The 21,687-nt window shown below is 36.4% G+C and overlaps 2 protein-coding genes across 7 annotated transcripts in view; one reads left to right on the top strand and one right to left on the bottom strand.

Moving 5' to 3' along the window:
* Positions 1-17,238, top strand: part of LOC111871279 (probable 3',5'-cyclic phosphodiesterase pde-5) — a 105,650-nt gene extending 88,412 nt beyond the window's left edge. For 3 of the 6 annotated variants that reach the window (XM_023864262.2, XM_023864266.2, XM_023864263.2), the window contains 8 exons: positions 1,086-1,288; positions 1,541-1,778; positions 4,547-4,705; positions 6,722-6,891; positions 8,015-8,126; positions 11,482-11,562; positions 12,605-12,685; positions 16,731-17,238. In XM_023864262.2, coding sequence (XP_023720030.1) covers positions 1,086-1,288; positions 1,541-1,778; positions 4,547-4,705; positions 6,722-6,891; positions 8,015-8,126; positions 11,482-11,562; positions 12,605-12,685; positions 16,731-16,982 — 1,296 coding nt within the window. In that variant the 3' untranslated portion in view covers positions 16,983-17,238. Of the gene's footprint in view, positions 1-1,085; positions 1,289-1,540; positions 1,779-4,546; positions 4,706-6,721; positions 6,892-8,014; positions 8,127-8,771; positions 9,506-11,481; positions 11,563-12,604; positions 12,686-16,730 lie in introns of those variants that run through there. The other 3 variants (XM_023864265.2, XM_023864264.2, XM_023864267.2) reach the window with 3 other exon arrangements.
* Positions 17,239-18,659: 1,421 nt separating this feature from the next.
* On the bottom strand, positions 18,660-19,864 carry LOC117282844 (protein GVQW3-like). Its single transcript, XM_033754194.1, has 2 exons — positions 19,655-19,864; positions 18,660-18,794 (listed from the first exon to the last, which is right to left on the bottom strand). Exons 1-2 carry the CDS (start codon positions 19,862-19,864, stop codon positions 18,660-18,662), a joined length of 345 nt encoding a protein of 114 aa, XP_033610085.1.
* Positions 19,865-21,687: the final 1,823 nt, after the last annotated feature.

Below are 21,687 nucleotides of genomic sequence, written 5' to 3'. Positions count from 1 at the left end.
ATAATAATAATAATAATAATAATAATAATAATAATAATAATAATAATACTATTATCCATGGTCGCCCAAATCTTTGCTTATGCACATCATGAACAGTACCGTCGGCTTTAAATTTATCCCAAATATGGGCAATTGTTCGACGTGTTGGTGGCTGAGTTCCAAACTCATTCTGCCATTGTCGTTTGTACCTTTTTAATGTTTTTGTACTTCCAGTACCACTTCAATACAGCCTTGCGTTGCTCAAAGAACAACCTTTCAGCCCTTTCAGTCATTGTTGCTACTGTCTTCTGCTCGCAGCGCGCACCCGGCACGACACTCACGTGACTCATGTGACCTTCACCATCTGTTGAGAAAACATTACACTACACTACCGCGCAAGAATGGTAACTACATGTTATTTTGTTCCAAAGATATTGACTGTCAAAGAGTGAGTACATTTTTTTGGACTACTCTGTATAAAAGTGTGTTTGTGTGTGTGTTTGTATGAACATATCATCTCTCTTAGTCAAATGTCACTTGCACCACGTTTGTTTCGTCCATCTGTTTTGGAGTTTCAAAATTTGTCGTTGCTCATACTTAGGACTGGTAAAATATTTACAATTTTTGGACACTGTCCCCAACACATACCTAAAATATCTTATCAATATCTGCAACATATGATGCAGGTACATAATATTTCAATTAAAGAAATAATATCTGACCCTCTTATTTGGATGGTTTGTGATTGCATGGCTATTTTGACCTCAACTTATATTACATTTAAATTAACTGGAAACAGCCGAAGATCCACATTTTTTAACACAGCACATTGCTTAGATTTGTGGGTGGAGAGCCATAACAAAATCGTTTGTAATACAAATTCTTGTCATGTGCAACAGGTATAAAGATGAAAGGGAGATTTTGACTTAGACTTCTAAGCTAATGAGAACATTCTGAAAAAGTTCCATTCTACTTAGTTGAAATTAAAGTTTCTTTCTCTTCACTTACTTACAGAAATGTATGTAAGTATTTGTATAATAATTTAATTACTAAATAAAAAGCCAATAAAATGTCAAGAATTTCAGCTCAAAAGTTTGTGTGCATAGGAGGATGAGGAGGCATTTGAGATGTTTGCAGTCTATTGTGGTCTGGCGCTGCATCATGCCAAGCTGTACGATAAAATTGCCCGATCAGAACAGAAGTATTGTGTTGCTCTGGAAGTGCTCAGCTACCACAACACCTGCTCTGATGTAGAGGTAGCACATGCACAAGAAGATAAAATTCCAGATGCTATCCCTGGTATAGAAGAGTAAGTTACTTGACTTCCCATGATAATTTTCTCCTCATTTTATATTCTATTATGATAGGTAACAAGTGTCTAGTTTTGTGTAGGAGAAACTGTGATAAGCATTCTCAGTTTTGAATAAATAGGCCTGAACTCATTTAATTCTTCAAGAACAAATGTTTTATTAATTTCATGGAATTTGTTTGGTTAATAAAAAAATCTCCTCCTAAAATAAAGACATATGCAGTTACTGTAATCATTTTACATATTTTGTAGCTATTACTTCAGTGTCTTCAAGCTGGATGACTTTCAGAAGGCCCACCATGCTATATACATGTTCAAGGACCTATTTGGACTATCAAGATTTGATAGTGACAGCCTCATCCGATTCACATTGACAGTGAGAAAGAACTATCGGCGGGTCCCATACCATAACTGGACACATGGATTCTCTGTAGCTAACTCCATGTACAGTGTTATCAAGCATTCACAGAACACTTTCAAGGCGAATGAAGTAAGTATTATGAACATGATGTCAGTATATAATGTTTGATAGTTTTATGGTGTATAGAATTTCTGCAGGATTGTGGTATTGTGTGATCTTGCAGGGGAATACTAGTGTATGAAAAGTGAATATAAAATCGCATGCAAGCAATGTTTGAGAATATTTTTTTTTTGTTTTGTCACAAAGGAAATAGAACATCATCACTACCAAACAAGATTAGTTTCCAGCTTTCACACATTCATTTTTGTGAACAAAGTTGAAAAATATTAACTCTACCTGTTCGCTAAATGGGAGCATGGACATTCAGAAAATGTATTTATTAAAGAGAGTTTTTAAATTAAAAATTATATTACCATAAATATTAAGTATAAAAAAAAAAGTGAAGCTATCCCTGTAACAGGCCGTGAAGGCCCATAGGGTTGTGAGATGTTAAGGGTCCCACATTACCTTGACAATCAGCTCAAAGATGGTGGTAAGATTGTCAGCCTTACGAGCCAGCCGCACTTTACTCCCCAGGAAAATAATTTAATTCCTGGTACTCATTTCTGTTAGAGGCTGAGTAAACCCCAGGGCCTAGTGCGGCCGGAAGGATTAGGTCAACTGAAAAAAAATCCAATGATTCGTCGGGAATTGGACCCGCTACCTTCCGGCTTGTAGCATAGTACCTTAACCACTACGCTACCGCGTTATCGCGTTGTAAAATGCAACTAAAGATTTTTTATGAAGTGAAAATAATTTGAAGAGTACTGTACTGTATTGTATTTATTAGCATTCATCCATCCATTCAGGTACATGACCATTGGATATAGAAATTGTCAGCAGATTACATTGATATTTACATAAGATTTTCTTAACATAAAATAAATAAAAATTAAAATATATATAAGAAACTAATGCATGCAACTAAAATACAGAGCTATAATTACTGGGATGACCCAAGGTCAAATTTATTATTCCTATCAAGATACTCTTCAACTGAATAAAAAGAGTTTTCTATAAGAAACTTTCTCAATTTATGTTTAAATTTATTAATATCATGTGCAAGTTGCTTGATATTGAGGGGTAGAGAGTTAAATAAGGTAATACCGGAATAATATACTCCTTTTTGAACTTTAGTTAGACTTACAACCTCTTTATTTTATCCATCACAACACAACTAATATCAAGATAAGACCATTTTCGGCCCTGCTACATGTTTCGGCTATTGATAGCCATCATCAGGCAAACACATGATTTACACACATATACACACCACTGAACCACAGCACCAACAAAATTGGATACAATATTATTAAAATATAAAAAACTCTTGATGTAAAAAATACAATAAATCAAGTTATATAAAACAGAAGTATGATATAAAATAAGAATAAAATTCTTTTGGTGTTTTTACATCAACATGTCAGTCATTGGTTTGTGATTTGTTTTTTGTTTCATTCCCACGGACAAGTTGGAATGAAACAAAAATATCGGAAAAACTTTAGAAAATTTTAAACATGTAGGAAACGTGCCTGTAGATAACATCCTACTGCATATATAAATCAAAGGAGATGAGATAAATGGCATACTCAGTTTTACTATCCTAGACGGTATTTCGTCATAGCCACAAGAGTTTTTCCTTTTCAAACTTCTGTTCATCTTATAAAATTCTTTTTCAGTAACAAGCTTGAAATTTGTTGGTAGGAAAGGTTGGTGAGATTCATGTACTAGGTATTCCAAATACGAATGTTTTGATTAATTTGGTTGTGGTCTTGTTTAATTATGTTTAAAACATATTCATCCACAACTTTAGAGGAGTAATTATTAAAGGTATCTGCCAAAATTTGAGGATATTTAGTTAGTTTCCCTTCAGTGTTCAACATGAGTTCATTCTCAGTATTAGATCCTTTATTAGTCAAGGATTTGATAACATTCCAGGCCATCTTCTTGAATTTGATATCATGTATTCTGGCAGAAAACAAAAAAAACTTTGGTTTTAGTCCACAAGCGAACTATACTGACCGAGCAGCCACTGCTTGTCGGTGAAGTTAGTGTCAACGTTAACAGTTAGAGGGTGTCACGTGGTCAGCGCAACAAATCCCCATGACCGTTAATTTCGGTTTTCTAGACCGGAGCCACTATTTCCTTGAAATCAGTTATCCTCACGAGGCTGAGTGGACCCTGTTCCAGACCCACTACTTCTCAGAAAATCTGGTATCACCGAGAATCGGAATCAAGACCTCTGGATCTGTAGCCAGGAACTCTGAGCACTAGACTGCAGAAACGGTCATGTATTCTTGTAGAAGCTTACAAATTATGGAGGAATGTATTTCTTCCATCTTCATGGTCAAAGATTAAGCTGAGCTAGCAAGTAGGAAGTAGATCAAGAGACATTTGAAGATAGAGGCACTGTGTTCCTCGGAAACAATCGTAAACTTCTACCACACAATACTACATGTCATTTCATCCCAGAATACAGTACTCTTCATAGGCACTGCCATGAGAACCTCATACATCACAGAAATAAAGTATTAATAAAATAATTCACTGGGGCAGAATTGTAGTACAGTAAATATTTAAAACTATGGAGATCTTAAAATGTTTTAGTTCCTTCAATTTTAATTTACTGAAATGCTCATCTATATATAACACTAATCAGAATATATTATTTTCACTGAACTGCTAGTGCTGTGTCTGTTCATGCAGATAACTGCTGAAATATCTGGTTTTCTGGTAATTTTCTCTGAGATTATTTATATCTAAATATATTTCTACGCAATGATAATGACTATTTGCAGTGTTTGGCATTATACATTGCCTCTCTGTGTCATGATCTGGATCATCGAGGGAAAAACAACAAGTTCATGCTGGACACTGAATCTCCATTAGCTGCCATCTACAGCACATCCACGATGGAGCACCACCATTTTAATCAGACTGTTACCATTCTGCAGCAGGTAACATGCACTTCTACACCAAGCTGTTGTTCTATTCAGTATCTGATTATGAGGTAAATGATAGGGCAGCACATAACATAGGTTATCACTGTTTCCACTGATGTCCTTCCACACTCAGCCTTCATATGCATTCATTTCATTTCCTCTTGCTGCTTCCTCAAGTGGCTTACTCTTAGGTTCCAAAGATGAAGGAATTGTGTACCTTCAAAACACCAGCAAATTCTACCAGACTACATGGCATCACATTCCAGATGATAGTAGTCTTAAGTCATTGCTGTGGGAACCTCAAATTTTGAACTGAAATTTCCCAACACACTAATGACTCTCAAAACAGCAAAGCATTGCTGATCCATGTGGTGGTGTGACGTGCATTGATAAACCTCACTGTACATATTCAGTCTCATATATCAACGGCATATAGTGTCAGCCATTGAAGCCATGTAGTCTCCAGATGAATACTGTAGTGCCTGAAAATGAGTACATTTTTCAGTAAATGAATCCATGCAAGATATAAACTGAATAATCTTTAGGTACGTCAGACATCACAACACAGTTAGGAGTAGTGAAATAAATATACTGTCACGTGTTGGAGTGACTATAGATGCAGGTTTGGATTGGCAAATTGGATTTAATAACGACTTACTGGTCGTAACTACAATTAATTATAACACAGTTACTGATTTTCACACTACAAAGCAATCCATGCTAATCTTATCAGTCTATTTCTCCTGGTCTTCATTATCCATTTCCTGGCAATGGATCTATAACACAGGAACTATAAAAGTCTCACTAAATCACGTGCTCCCAATATCACTGTATGACAGTGCAAATAAAGTCTTCAAGTCACATATTAAGTCTTCACAGGCTAACTCCTTCTGTACTCCTACAGCTCCTCTTCTGTACTTTAGTTTACTGCCGTACTCCTCCAGCTTACTTCTGTCAACTGTGTGGTAGCGCCGAATGTTTTCAAGATAACTCCTCAGCACAGACCGCACACACAAGACACATGTCACTTTTTCGCTATCTTGCCAGTCCATTGGCATGCTGGCTGCTGCATACAGAAAACACACGTCACATGACAGCTACACACTGTTGCAGTGATGTCATTGCACCTGCGTGGAAGTGTGTTTACTGAGCTGTTGCTTAAGCCCGTTATTCTACTGTTGCTTGTTTACAGAACTATTGCTTAGCATTGCATTGATCAAATCTGTTAAATACTTTCTATGATGTGGTAAATTGTCTAAGCAACACCTCCACTTTTTGGGGGGGAAACTTCTTTCTGCATAGCTGTGGTAGATATTAATTACATTCTAGACAGTAAAGGTAAAGTTATTCCTGTAACAGGCCATGGTGGTTCATATGGTTCTGAGAGGTTGAGGCTCCCACATCTAGTCGATTGGCTTACAGATGGTGGTAAGGTTGTTAGCCTTATGCTCCTCTGCATTTCTTTTAGAGGCTGAGTTGACCCCAGGGTCATAATGCGGCTGGAAGGATTACGTCAATTGAAAAAATCCACTTCATCTACACTACCGTGTACTCCACATTATAGATAGTACATGATGAAAATATAGAAATATTTATACCTTAATTAAACTGTTGAGGTATATTTCTTTCAGAACATGAAACCTGTGCACATACATTTTGCTTTATTTGAAATTGGAACTGTTTCTCTCAGATGGAAGAGAGATTGGACTGAAACAGAGTTTTCCAAATATGTGACTGAGTTCATTCATTCATTCATTCATTTATTGTACATTCCATAAATCCATATACATAGATATAGAACCAGTCACATAATTAATATAGTACAATACAAATATAAATATATATGTGCAGTTTATAATAATTAAAATAGATAAAACAGGAATAGTGTTAAGGTTCATGTTACATGAAACCAATAACAATATATAATCATGTGGAAGCTACAAGATATTAATTTTGAATACAGCTATAATGGTGATTGTTCCTAAATTTCTTCTTAAAACTGTTTTCTTTGTGTGCTCTTAATATTTGCAGAAGGGCCACAATATCTTCAGCAAGCTGACCAGTGGAGAGTACAAACAGGTGCTGAGCTATGTGAAACACTGCATTCTGGCCACAGATCTGGCTCTCTTCTTCCCAAACAAGGCAAAATTATCACAGATTGTGACTGAGAACTCCTTCTCCTGGAGAAATTCAGAGCACAGGTAGGCTCTCTATAATTTAAAATTCTTGTCTCCCAATTTCTTTCAATTCTCTGTACCTGGTGTCTTCTAGGAGATTATTAAGGTATACAGGACTAATGCAGAAAGCTATTTATTTTATCCCAAATACAATCCATTGTCTAGGTTTGAAATAAAAACAAAATGTCTCAGAAGCTGGTTTTCCTTTCATCTCCAGGCACAAGGCCAGGGACCTAATTTGATGGGTTCATCGGACTGAGCCCATCTCAGTCAATGAATATATTATTGAAATTAGCTCAATCTAAAGGACACATGAGACTAGATCTCGCACATTTTGCCTGAGGACAGAAATAGAACTGGCTTCTGAAAAACAATGCTTTTATTATGAACCTAGAAAAAAAGATAATATGTAGGTTAAAAATTTTAATATGATACATTTATGTCAGATGTGTTTAGAAATTCATTATATCCATTGCTGATTTATCACTAGGCAACAATGCACATAAGACCTACAGTAATGGTTACAAGGTATGACAGTTATTTCATACATTTACCAGCAATTTTAGTTGTAAACAGCTGAAATATCTTCAATGAAAATTATATTCTGTCATGTTATATGTAGAGTCAGTGTTTATTGCTAACTCTTTACTGTGTTCATAACTTACTTATGCTACCATAACTAGAAAGTAATATCTGTTAAGAAAACTTGAGAATTCAAGTTTGTTTGATTTAAAATTTGTTTTTTATCTATGAGAACTAGTCATTTATGTTTTACGAAATATCCATCCCACAAATATTCCACGGATATCCCAGTGGGACATCTTATGATTTTGTTGGGATATCACATGGAGGTACTGGGATGTTATGTGTATATCCAGTCATGTGGAAATGATAACACATATGTTATTGGTGGGATGTACTAAGATGAGTAATACAAGAACAGTGATGAGGCTTGAGACAGGAGTAATGATGAACTGCTGAATTGCTTGTTCAGCAACTTTGCAAGAGTCTGAAACTTTGATAATGTGTTATATACAGAAAGGCAGACATGGTAGAATGAACAACAGTAGAGTTGACAGTAGTCATTAAGGTTTCAACCTTACGAGCATGTACTTGTAAGTACCATATTTTTACATGTTATTTTCAGGCTTCTCATTCAGGCCATTGCAATGACAGCCTGTGACCTTTCTGCAAGTGCCAAACCATGGGATATACAGGTGAAGACTGTAAAAGTTATTTTTGAAGAGTTCTATGAACAGGTAAGAATAATATTGTTACTACTGTACTTTCACTTTTATGTCTTCGAAGCAGTTTCAGTATTACAGGGTATCTCTATTACAATTACAAATGTTAACCACATTCAGAGTTTTTCAGTATGTCATCATATTCAGCAGTATTGTTTTATAACAAAGAAAAATGTATTGTAAAGTTTGTCTGCCCCTGAATTTCATTTTCACTTGGTATTATGCACACATTGTTAAAACAAACAAAATTTCAAAGTATCAAGGTTGACAGCATAACTGGCTCCATATAGAGCAAGTGTCCTTTGGCAGTGATAAACTTGTATAACCCTTATGAAATTTAGAGGAAGAGAGGTCTTAGTATATGAAAAATAAATAACTTTATTCATAATGTTTTTAAAATCAATATTCCTGCAGCCAAAATTGAGAGGAAATATAATGAATTGCAATACAAACTTTAGACTCATGAAAAAAGTATGTAAAGAGCCCGTATTAATTTTATCATGTCTGTCCATCTGTCCATCCTTCTACAAGTAACTACATATAGACTACAGTCATTTTGATGATTTTGTCAGTTAGGTTCCTACAAGTTGTCCAGTTGCTGTGATAGACCTGTCATCTATCTGATGCCTGCCCAAAATACAATTAATTACTTGTATACAGACAGCCAAAGTGTATGAAGTGGAATGGAATGATACTAGATGGAGTTGCAGGGGCAGCTGCCCATTTCAGCCACTATACCTGCAATGCACGCTGAACAGGAGGCTGTGTGAGCCACAGAGCCAGTCTGGACATGGCGACAGAGAGAAAATTCCCTGCTCCTGCATGCTGGTCATCCATCCCATGTTCATTCACTGTAATGACTGAACTAACCCAGGTTGTAACCATTTTCTTAACATAGAGTTTTCTATGTTTTAAGCTATTTAAAACACAATATACAAGAAAGTGTGCTAAAGACACACTTACCAGATAGCTGTGTTACTTCCCATGGTAGTATATGCCCATTAAAAATTATTTGTTTCATTGTAATCCTTCCTTAAATATTTCATGTTTTAAGACTAAGAGGAATTACATTTCATGCATCTTTGTATTAGCTATGCTATGCTGAATGAAAGTATGGGGGCTAGTCAGAAAGATACTCCAACAGTGCTCAAGTACAAGCAGCTGTATGTGGATGCACATTGTCATGGAGAAACACTACACTGGATGTCAGCATTCCATGCCTTTAGTTCTGAATAGCCCTATGCAGTTTTTTTTTAGTGTTTCACAATACACTTGTGATGTTAATGTGGTCCCTTGTTGCATAAATTCCACTATCAGCACTCCTTTTCTGTCCCAGAAAACAGTTGCCATCAGCTTTCTGGTAGGGAGATGTTTAATGTTATATTTTAGCGTCCTGTTGCACTGGCTCATGTCCATGATGTGTATTTATGCACATTTTAGTCATTTTAGAATGAAGACATCATGGCATGCAGTGCAGTAGTTTGACGTGCATAGAGACACACCTGAAGATGGTACATTAGTGCTGAAACATGTAGTGTAAAAGTGAAGAGAAAGGTGAAATTGTGTGCACTGGAAGACGGTTAGCATAAATACACATCAGGGAGATGTTTGTTTAAACTTTTGGCCTGCTTGGTGAATGTGTGTGCATCCAGTGTTTCGACCGCTCTTTAGTTTCAACATTCACAAATGTGTCATCACCTGTTATACTGTGACTGAGAAATTCATTGCCATCTTTGTGGTAACACTCTAAAAAGTCAAAGCCAAAGCGTTTTGTGTGCACCCATGAACATTTTCAGAATCCAGCTTGTGCAAAACTTGTGATAGCCTAGCCAAACTGTGATAATCTCACAGAAATTTGTGGAAATTCACACAAAACTCTGAAATTGTGAAGCCCCATCTTTCACAAATTTTTTGGTCAACACTTTGAACAAGAGGGGTGACTCAGCCTCTAACAGAAATGAGTACCAGGAATATTCTTGGGGGTAAAGGGCGGCTTGTGCATAAGGCTGACAACCTTACCACCATCTATGAGCCGATTGTCTAGAAAGTGTGGGAAATTGTTCCAGGGGATACCTTTACTTACTTGCTTTTTTACTTTGAACAAGATCATCACTCACTGCTGATGGCCAACCACTTCACCTTTTATCATGAAAGTTTGTTCATTTGTTCACCCATTTTTGCACATTCTATGCCATTGTCTTACAGTTCCTTCACTCATTATATTTAGGCTATAAGCTGCGCATAGTTCACAATAGATTTCTGTAACACTCATTTTTTTAGTGTGAAGAAAGTGGATAACAGCATGAATTTCTCAGCTAGCAGAATTACCAATTGCAGTACACATCATAACTCACTCTGTAGAGACAAGAACAGACACTAGGTGACCAGTTGTGTGATGGTTTAAAAGGCAATGAGCCATGTGATGCTACCTTGCATGCGCAAGTGCTCCCCCACTCCTACATTACTTGCTTAAAATAAATGGAGGTTACTTTCTGAATAGCCCTCATATTATTACAATAGATACATATGATCACTTTCACATAGATCATTACCGAGGCACTGAATGTGTTAGAGAGCAGGCTTCAAAATTCACACAGAAATTAGCAAGAAATAATCTAGTGTTACATGGATAAAATACATATACTCCTCTGAACAGTAATGCAATAAAATATACTGAATATTTTTCTGTTCCTCCAGAGGGAGAGTTAGGAAGTTAATAGTTACTGGCGCTGCAATTTATTCTGAAGATGCTAAATTTGATGAGATAGATTTTTTTAGTTTTGGTCTGCTGGTCTCCAAGATGTTTCTTGATATTGTACTGGAGAAGCCCTTCCTCACTGATGCTTATCTTGACACTAAAACGAAGTGTAAGCTACCGATATCCACGATGGAAAAATTCTGTCCATTATTACTGAGTCTGTAATAATTGACAGTTTCTCTTCAAAATAATTATTTGTTGCAGCTGTTACTTTGTATAATTTTGCATGGTGAAATAAAAGAGTAACAGTTTAGTGAATTATACATAACAATATTAAGAGCACAGTCTAATGCATTATATGTTGAGCCATGAGAGTTAAAATAATTACTTTCAGTGATTTAGAACTGAAATTATATCTTCTTAAGGCAGATAACCTGGTTGTCAGTTTCATAAATCAAGTAAGTAAACAAAACCATACCATACCCTGTACATTAATCAAAGGAGAAAGAGAGATATTCTACAAGTATTATATTAAGTGTGGGATAGATATGAACATTAAAACTACTGTCGTTATTTCAGTAAGAAGAGGAAATTTGTTCAGTTCCAGATGCAGTTTGTTATAGGCCTGTAGAATTTGGTGTTATTTTGTATGAAGAGTGTGCTAACTTATAGGGTGATGCTGAGCGTGCTGCTGGCAGGACACCAATCCCAATGATGGACCGGATGCAGCCAGACCAGCAGGCAGCATCCCAGGTGGGGGGAGTGACACTCTGTCTCTCTGTCCACAGCTTCTGATATTTGTACTGCTCAGAACAGCCAGAGTGGAGCAATGATACAGTGTTGAATTATTCAGGCTTGAGAATTTGTTCTATGTAGATCATTATTTTTGGCATAAATTTTGTTTTAATGACTTTCTTTAAAAACCTTCCAATTTCAATAACACTGGTTCATCACCTGCAAATCATCATATAATGTCCGAAGTGTGTTGGGAATGTTTTGTAACAAACAGCCACCTGTGAACATGATAGAATAATTTCTTGTTACAACCAAATTTTAGGAATAGGTTGTAAAACACATAATTTGGGGAATGGGTTTACATATGAACCTTTTCACTTCCAGTAATCACATACAAGGGATGTTCATGATGAAAACAGGAGAGGAATGAATTCTAAGAATACTTATTGTTATCATTACTTAGCTAACTTGAATGTCAGGACATACGGAAAAATAACATTGTAACAACTAGGCTGGAAACAGAAGATTTCCAAAATAAATCTCCTATATAATCCTGAATAATAAGTCAATGTTCTGGTATTTATGATATAAATAACATGAACAAGGTATGAACTGTGTTAGGGAGAAGGTTCAAATTTCTGATAAGTTACACAGCATCAATCATGAGCAAAGTGTAGTGGAGTTTAAAGTCAGTAAAAGTCACACATGGTCGAAATTCAAATAACTTCACAATCTCTAGAGGGTATCACGTTTCAGTTTGTCACACCATAAGAATTCTTAAAGGCAGAAATATTTTTCCACATTTTTCTTTTTCATTTTAACTTTTTGGCAGGTTTTAAATCTGAGATGTTGTAACGGCAGTTGTAACCCACCCAACCAAATAGGCACACATCAAACACACTCAGACAGACCTTGTTATAGAACAGCTTCACTTTTGTGATCACCAATGGATCAACACTTTATTGCTCCTCTTCAGCTGAGTTGGAATTGTGCACTGCACGATTTGAGCTTGTGATGTTGCCTGTCTGCAGTTTGATGTTTTGTTGGCCACTGTTTTCAGGGAGATGCAGAAAAGTTGGCAGGCCATGTGCCCTCTCCTCTCATGGATCGTGATAGAAAATGTGAACTTGGAGCAATTCAGGTGATAAATGAGCCCCTAAAATTTGTTCAAATTATCAAATTATTCTGTTACATTTGTAAGATAACATGCTTCACATATTAGATTTTGTCCTTAAATTGATTTAAGTGCCATTTCTGAAAATCTGTTACCTTTTAGTTAAGCTTCATTCATTTATTCGTGAATGAATTTGGTCTTAATCTCTTATAATTATGTGAGGGAAAATTGTATTAAAAATAATCAACCTAAGTCATGCTATATAGCTTTTGCTTCAGTCAGTAAGTGTAAATTATGTGGGTATCGACTTTGGTTGGCCCCTTTTTTTGTCACATTTTGTCCAGTACAAGGTGGAGAAAATCCAGCCTGAGTCTCCTCCATTTAATGCCATACATTTCCAGTGCTAAAAGCTCTGTGATAATTTATTACAGATAATAGATAATAAGATTTTCCAAAAATTCTATGTATATTGGCAACTATAACAGTCGTATTTCAGTTTGCACCGGGAGCATATGCATGTCTTGCTTGGACACTTATTTACATATTTCTGCCCACTAAAGAATTGTTCACTATGCTTGCATGCCCTGTGAGATAAATAAAAATAATAATTTCTTTATGTGGAATCTTAATGGCATGCAAACGGCATCTGAGAACACTGGAGGACTTGATTAAATTAGTTGTTTGCATTACAGTAGCTGGAGAATGTCGTGCTATTCTCCATTCATTTGGACATCATGGCCTGGTGACTTTATATATGTAGTGCATGCACAGTTCAGCTTTGGCTTACCATGCTTCAAATACATTTACCTGCATTTGTCTTATTTGATCAGTGTATCATCGTAAGCTTGCACAGTTACAAGAAATGTTTATATGTGTATGGAGGTTAACATATAGATTTATTCTCAAATATTGGAATATAATTTATTTATGTTTGTATGTACAATTTCTGTAAGTAGCATACATTTTGCAATAGTTTCAGAATTCTGAAACTAGAAACCTTTATGAGACAGAGGTTCGAATTATATCAGACAATTAAATTGATTAGTTGTTTCCAGTTAAGTGAAATTAATTTTCTTGGCTGAAAATTAAATTGTGACCTTTCATGATTTCTTTTTATTAACTGATTAATTAATTAATTAACTGGGGCACACAGTAGAGTAGTTGGTTGAGGCACTGCTACAAGCCAGAAGGTCACGGTTTGAGTCCTGAAGAGATGGATTTTTTTTCCCCCCAATGTACCTAATCCTTCCAGTTGTTCTATGCTCCTGGGGTCAACTCAGACTCTTAACAGAAATGAGTACCAGCAATCTTGCTGGGAGTAAAGGGCAGCCGGTGCATAAGGCTGACAATCTTACTGCCATCTGTCAGCCCATTGTCTAGAGAAAGTGTGGGAGCCTCGATGTGTCAAAACCCTATGGGCCTTCATGGCCTGTTGCAGGAATAACTTTATCGTCTTTTCACATTTTTAATTAATTAATTGGATTATTATCACGTGGAATTGGATAAGAATTTGTAGAATGGTTATTAATTGGGAATAATGTGAGAAGAAATGAATTTTGACCCGTTTGAAAGAATTTTCCTCGTAATCACATGAAAGCAGTGAAGAAAGCACAGAAACGAGTTTCCACTAGGATAAATCCTGAATGTGAGCTGCATGCAATAGTGCTGACTAGTATTCTGGTTAACAGGTTTATGAAGAAACAGTTCCAATAAAATCGCCCTTACGATGAGATATTATTCAGGTTTTAATTATATGTGTCAAGATTCAAACCCAGACAATGAAAAACAAAATATATATCTCAAAATTCTTTAAAGGAACGATAACACGCCATATTTGATATTGTGAATTTTATTTCACATTCGCTCTTACAATCACACAATTTACAGATCCACAATTACTGCCATCGACAGTATCACAAATACTACAATGCAAATGCTGGTGGACTGAATCTCTGACTCGTAACTCATAACTGTCCTCCATTGCGCAACACGTCACAATAGGTTTTATGCAAATCAGTGTTAATTTATCTTTCCCTGTCATCAATGTGCTCTCATATTTTAATAATTCATGTAAGTTACATGTGCATGCTTCTACATTTCTGGAAGCATGTGATTCTTTTTTTTTGTGTTTCAATTTTGTGAGCAGTGGCTAATGGCTATGAGCATTAAGCTTTAAGAAAATTATTTGCATTGATGAAGAGTAACTGCCAAATAGTTCTAGCTTAATAAACCTGATTCTACACTGACATACACCATGTGAATTTGTTTGAATATATTTATGTATGGTAGTAAAAATGTGTGTGAATATGCGTATAGGTTAGCATACATATGTATCAATATTTTGTACTGGTACCACTGATATTCAAGAAAAGTATAATTTGCACACAACAGGCTTTAATATTTGAGTTCAGCAGCTGTCAAGGTGAAGCCTGCTGTATGATGGACACCGGATTTGTATTTACTTTTTGTCCAAAGAGAGGTAAAGCTGTGTCTGTGCTTATTTAATGAAGCACTATGCCATGAAGACATATGGGAGAGTGGAGGTATAGCTCCACCTATCTTGACCTTGGCACTAGATGGAGGTGAGTGGTCCGCTTCACACCCATGCCTCCTTCAGATAGGAGGCTGGGTGGTCCCCATATTCAGTGTGGATGCTGTGGAGAACAGAAAATTTTGCACTGCCGGGAATAGAACCTGAGTCATCCAGCCCATTGCCCATCACTGTACTGACTGAGCTATCCCGATTTCTATTTTGTGTACATTTATTAAATAATTTTGCACCAACTTGATGTGTGTGAAAAGGCCAACTTATGAAGTAAAGGCCAGAAAGGAAAATCAACATATCAGAAATTTTGTATCAATCTTGACTCTTTCATTTCTGTGTGCTCTGTGGATCAAATTCATCCAAGTGCCAATTATCCAGTGCAAATGCTTATAAAGTGTTCAGCAGTATGCTCCAAATTTTGACTGTCAACATTATGGAATGAACATAACTCATAAAAAGTATGAAAGATAATAGACAAGACTATGAACCAGAACAGCTGGGTTTCAGAGTAGTCTGATAGGTGAGAATTTTGCATACAAAGGATGAGAAATCAGAACACTGGTTGACCACTTTGAATTTTTCATGTTGATTTTGTCACTGTGAATGAACAGTTGTTCAATAGTAATTTTCAGTTAGATGACTTTAGGAAATACAGTGTGTAAAAAAAAAAGTAAAGCTATCCCTGTACCAGGCTGTGAAGGCCCGTAGGGTTGTGAGGCATTGAGAGTCCCACATTATCTAGACAATCAGCTCAAAGATGGGAGTAAGGTTGTCAGCCTTATGCGCCGGCCACGCTTTACTCCCCCAGAAAATTATTTAATTAATTCCTGGTACTCTTTTCTGTTAGAGGCTGAGTGAACCCCAGGGCCATATTGCGTACATAAAATATTTGGAAAATTTATCACATTTTAATATATTAAAAATACCAGTAAATAACAAATTACTTTAAATATTTAATAATCATATTTAAACATCAGAAGCAAAGAAGAAAACAAATATTTAAAGGATGGATGTGAATTTTAACATTTTGGAAGAAAAATAAACTTTTGGTACAATCAGGTTACATTGTGTATGAACATTCAGAGCTACATTTTGATGACAGTCATATGAAATATCTGAGACTAAAGTTTTACTAACTCTGCAGAGCAGATTATGTCTTGAGAATGTGATGATCACTCACCTGGAAAAGAAATTTTCTCTACTTTCGACCTATACATTTGCCTTCCAAGTGGTCTCTTCACTACAGGTTTTGCAATTAAGATCACATATTCGTTTATCTTCACTCCATATATACAGGTACTATATGTCCACCCATCTCATCATCCTAATATTATTTGCTAAAGACTAAAAATTATGAAGCTCCTTGTTGTGTGCTATTTCTTACATATTTTACACTGTTCATAAAAATTGTCACTCAGATTGAAAGACGCGAGTTTTATGAGCTGATCTCTCTTCATTGCATTAAGTAGACCTCTATAATTTTGTATGAAGGCCTACATATTTGTTAATTCTGGTTGTTTTCACCAGGTGGGCTTCCTCACTGGCATTTGCCTTCCATGCTACCGTCTCCTATATGACCTGATCCCAGAGACAAAGCCAATGCTGGACCAATGTCAGGCCAACCTGGAACAATGGAGACAAATTGATGAAGAAATAAAAAGACAGAAAGAAATGGGAAATGAAGTGGATGCATTAGCATTTCTGGACAAAATGATGGAGACATCTGAGAAAATCGTGGAAGAACAAGAAGAGACAACTGATATAGAAGACAGAAATTGACAGGAAGCTTACTGGAAGAAGCAAAATGGAAACAGATCATTGCAGAAGTGCAGAGTATGAATGGAACACTAACTAATTAATTAAATTGCATATAGCGGGTATTTCTTGATAATGTGATAAAATCATCTCAGGCTACCAGCCATGTCATGCCCTCCATCATCATGGAATGCAGTACTGCATAAACACTGGTGGTCATGCATGCACATAGATGTGGCTCACAGGCATGCACACACACACACACATATATACACACACACACACATATATATACACACATGCGCACACACACACACACACACACACACAAACAAACACACACACACACACATATACACACACGCACACGNACACACACACACACACACACACACACACACACACACATATATATACACACATGCACACACACACACACACACACACACACATATACACACACGCACACACACACACATAAACATTATTGAGGACCAACTTTTATAGGACAGCCAGTGATTTTTGGAGATGGTGGGTAGAATCAAGTGTAAACACATTTCTGCTCCATCCATGTTATTCTTGCTTAACATAGTAAGTTAGGTCAATGGCCGCGCCATAGCTCAAGTGGTTAGTTGCTGGCTTCCCACCGCGGCGGCCTGGGTTCGATCCCGGGTCTGGTCAAGTGGGATTTGTGGTGGACAAAGTGGCGCTGTGTGCAGGTTTTCTCTGAGTACTTCGGTTTCCCCTGCCAATCTTCATTCCACCAATTGCTCCACAATCACCCTCACCTGTCATCTGAGGCTGGTACAATAGGCCAGAAGTGGCCGCAATACAAGGGACTTAGTCCTGCCCCACTAGCAGTAAAAAAAGTTAGGTCAAAGTGACTCATCTAGTTCAGCGGTGTCTGTATGATACCTCACTTTGTTGCATGTATGTAATGTTATTGTGACCCATCCAGGTCTTGTCTCACTATAACAGCTTCTTCACTCTGAACAGGAACCACAGACTGAAATAAGCAAACCTTCTGGAATGATTATGATGCTGCACATGAAGTCGACCCCTGACAAGATCACCAGATCTACTTGCCAAGTATAATATTAAGTTGGTGCATTGGCCAGTCGAGAAGGGAACAACAGACTGAGATCTGTAAAAGATAACCTGGGAGGAAATGTGTTAGGCATATACTGCTTTCTGTGCAGATTGGGTAAGGTGTGTGTGTGAGAGATAAGATGCTCCATGGAATCTGAGTGCGGAAAGAACATGCACGCATACACTTCTATTAACCATTAAATGCATAGTATTAGAGCACACTATAAAAACTGGTCATAGAATAAATTTTAAGAAAAAAAGTATATTAGTGAGAGCAACAAAATCAAGGACCACTTATAAAAGGATACCATCGAAACCCACCTGCATAACAGTAGTTTCAATGGATACAGTATATTCACACTAAGCCAGGTGTGATACGAGCTCACCAACATGCTCCAGAAATTCATGTTAGGTACACGGGATATAATACTCAACATTTTCAGTAGGCTTTAACAGGGCCACATCTAAATCAGGAAAAGAATTGAGGTATCTATCATGCTTCAGGTCACATAACATACAACTAACAGAATAACGCCCCATGCAGACATGACTATGCCAGATAGGTTATTCTGAGCCAGTTTGTCAAGTTACAAAGAACAAGCTAGATGATGCTTAGATGTATTTACACTCGCCTCCAACCACCATCTTTCCTAGAGCACTAGCTGTCCTTAAAGGTGGATCTTTGATAAAAATGCATGTGTGCATGTGTATCAAATCTCTGTGACAACCATAAGTCTTATATCTTTCCTGAAAAACAGATAGTTTATCAGATTATCAAGAAATTACTCTCCTTTTGTGACAGCCAAAGTGTTATTACCATATGCACAAGTGCCTACCGCTGGACCACATCCTGAGTCAGTTGAATGAACTCCACATTCTTTAAGATACATTTTAATAGTATAATATAATATAATAATAAACCTTGGTCTACAAAGTGGTAATTTTCCTGCAAAATATTTTATGTTTATCTATCATCTTGCCATGCATGCTACATGTTCCACCCCACTTCTATTTCTGGATTTAATCAAGAAGAGCATAAATTATGAAGTTTCTTATTATAAAGTTTGCTGCTGGTACAGTGTCACCCTTATCCCATGTGATCTGTTCTCCCATTAAATCTAAATTTTACTTGCTGATTCTTTTGCTGCTGACTTCAATAAATCTGTCATATACAGATTTCTGACATGAACAAAAGAAGAGAATTTTGTGCATCAGACCCCTCATACAGCAACTGATAAAAGAATAAATAGACTTGCATTAGAAGAAAATAGTAGTAATCGCTTAGGCTGTGCCATAACAAATGACCAAGAAGTGGATCTCTTATCAGTGCTCAGTATGTGATCTGACAATAAAGTTCACAAACTCATCGCAGTAAAATTTGGAATAGCCTTCAAAGCTGCCATCATATTACTCCTGATGTCATCAGTCTCATCAAAATGCCTCTCTTTCAATATTTCCTTTATATTTGGGAACAGAAAAAAAAAATAATGTGGGGCTAGATGCTATGAATTGGGAGCGTTCCAGCACAGTTATTAGTTTACTAGCTAAAAACTCCTTCATATACAGTGTTCTTCAGTGAGCTCCTTTGGAACCATTTTTTCACAAACCTTCCTCATGTCAGGATCTTCGGTTAAGATTTTCGTAACTGTTTCTGTGTCCATGTTCGCTTGCTCTGCTATGCTCCTGTCAGTCAGCCGACAATTTTCACGCCCAATTTGACGAACTTTTGCAATATTTTCTTCAGTTCTGCTTGTTGCTGGCCGTCCTGACCTCTCTTCATCAGTGATACGTTCTCTTCCCACAGAAAAATGCGTCATCCACTTGCAAATTGCTGTTTTCTTCGTAGAATTATCCCCATAAACTTGCACTGATATATCTCTGATTTTGCTTCCACTCTTGCCAAATTTAACAAGAAATTTATATTCATTCATTGCTCTAATTCATGTTCTGACATTGTTGTGACAGCACACCAGAACACACTAAGACAATAATGGACGCCACTCAGACACTGCCATAGATCAACAACACCACAGCTGTGAAACACTGATATGCCAACATCATCAAACCATAATGAAGTTTCTTTATAATGCTGCCACAGCAAGCACACGGTGATGAGTTTGTGAACTTTATTTTCAGGCCTCCTACATAATTTTATGTTATCAGATTGGAGGGTGTTTTCAAGAAACTTGTGAGTGGAACTGTTTTTGATGAGTATTTGCTTAATAGTTATAAAGGCCACTGTATTTCAAGCCAAAGTAATTTTGTATATTATGCAGTAAACTTCATATCAGAACTAATTTAACCAGCCAAAATTTGACGTTAATAGACTGACTTTTTTACATAATAAACAACATCTGCTTGGGATAAAACAAAAACTCCGTGGCTTGAGTCTGCAAGCGAACCCTACCGACTGAGCGACCGCTGCTTGTCGGAGAAGTTAGTGCCAACTTTAGCAGATAGAGAGTGTTATGTGGTCAGCATCGTCGTTAATTTTGGTTTTCTAGACCAGACCTGCTTGGGATCATTCATGAATATATGTTACATGACCATGTTAATTAAAATGCTATGACTATTGCTACTGAAGATTATATATTACCAGCACTTTTTTTTCTGAAAACATGCTGGCCAGTTCTCTTAACTCAGCTTAAGCATCAAGGAAAAACATGAAATGCCTTGGCAGATGTGTGACTTTTAACTGTTGATAAGTTAGCCAATATGAAACAGCTGTTTGCCAGTATGTGTACAGGTACACACTAGTTGAAAGAAATCCTGAATGTTACATATCTTATATTGAACTTAATCATTTTTCTGTTAAACATGTTTTCCTCTTCCACTAATATTGCATGAGGCATCAGTAAAATAATTTGGCAATTATTATTTTTATTGGCAGACTTAATTATGATTCAGTCCAATTCAGTACAACAGATGCAATAACTTTGGTGTTCTTGCTCCTTGATAATAAAGGAAATCATTTTTTCAACCAGTCAAGTAAAGTTTACATAATTTTATGTATTTTAAAATCTGTTCATATTTAATTATTTCTCAGCATTGTAACAGTTTAGTTGAAACGTTGTTCCTTGAAACTATTAGCTTAAATTATATTTAATATATATATTGATGTTCTAAGGTGAAAACCAATACTTTTTTATATTGCCATGTAGTGCACCATTTTAAGTGCTTCATGTTCTTTCTAAAATTTAGTTTCTAACTCATTGGTCAGGCACAGGAACTAGAAAACATTCTCAGTTAAAAATGTAGTGTATCTTTATACTGACAAAATATGAAGTAGATATTCATATAGTTTCACAACACTGGTTTACACAGATCTTTATGACAGAAGATGACAAATCACTGTACTTAAAGTCCCTTCTGCACCAAGTCAGTACTAATTCTTTCCCATTAAATTTTATGCTGTTATTTTTATCAATACCAATCCTAAGAAAGAACACAGTGGGGTAAAACCTTGCTTATTCCACTGTGATATCCACTATAGAGTGGGAAGAATTGCTTTTCTTTTGCAAAAGACATAAAGCACATTCTTTTCAGAACCATAAAGATTGGTCTAGCCATTACAAAGTTGGTTTCTGCACTTTCATAAATGCCCCCAAGTCTTTCAGGGTGCATGACATATTGTAAATAA

This window comes from Cryptotermes secundus, unplaced genomic scaffold (genome assembly GCF_002891405.2).
Source record: "Cryptotermes secundus unplaced genomic scaffold, Csec_1.0 scaffold825, whole genome shotgun sequence".
Classification (NCBI taxonomy): domain Eukaryota; kingdom Metazoa; phylum Arthropoda; class Insecta; order Blattodea; family Kalotermitidae; genus Cryptotermes; species Cryptotermes secundus.
The sequence above is the reverse complement of the archived record's forward strand: the minus strand, read 5'-3'. Positions and strand labels throughout refer to the sequence as shown.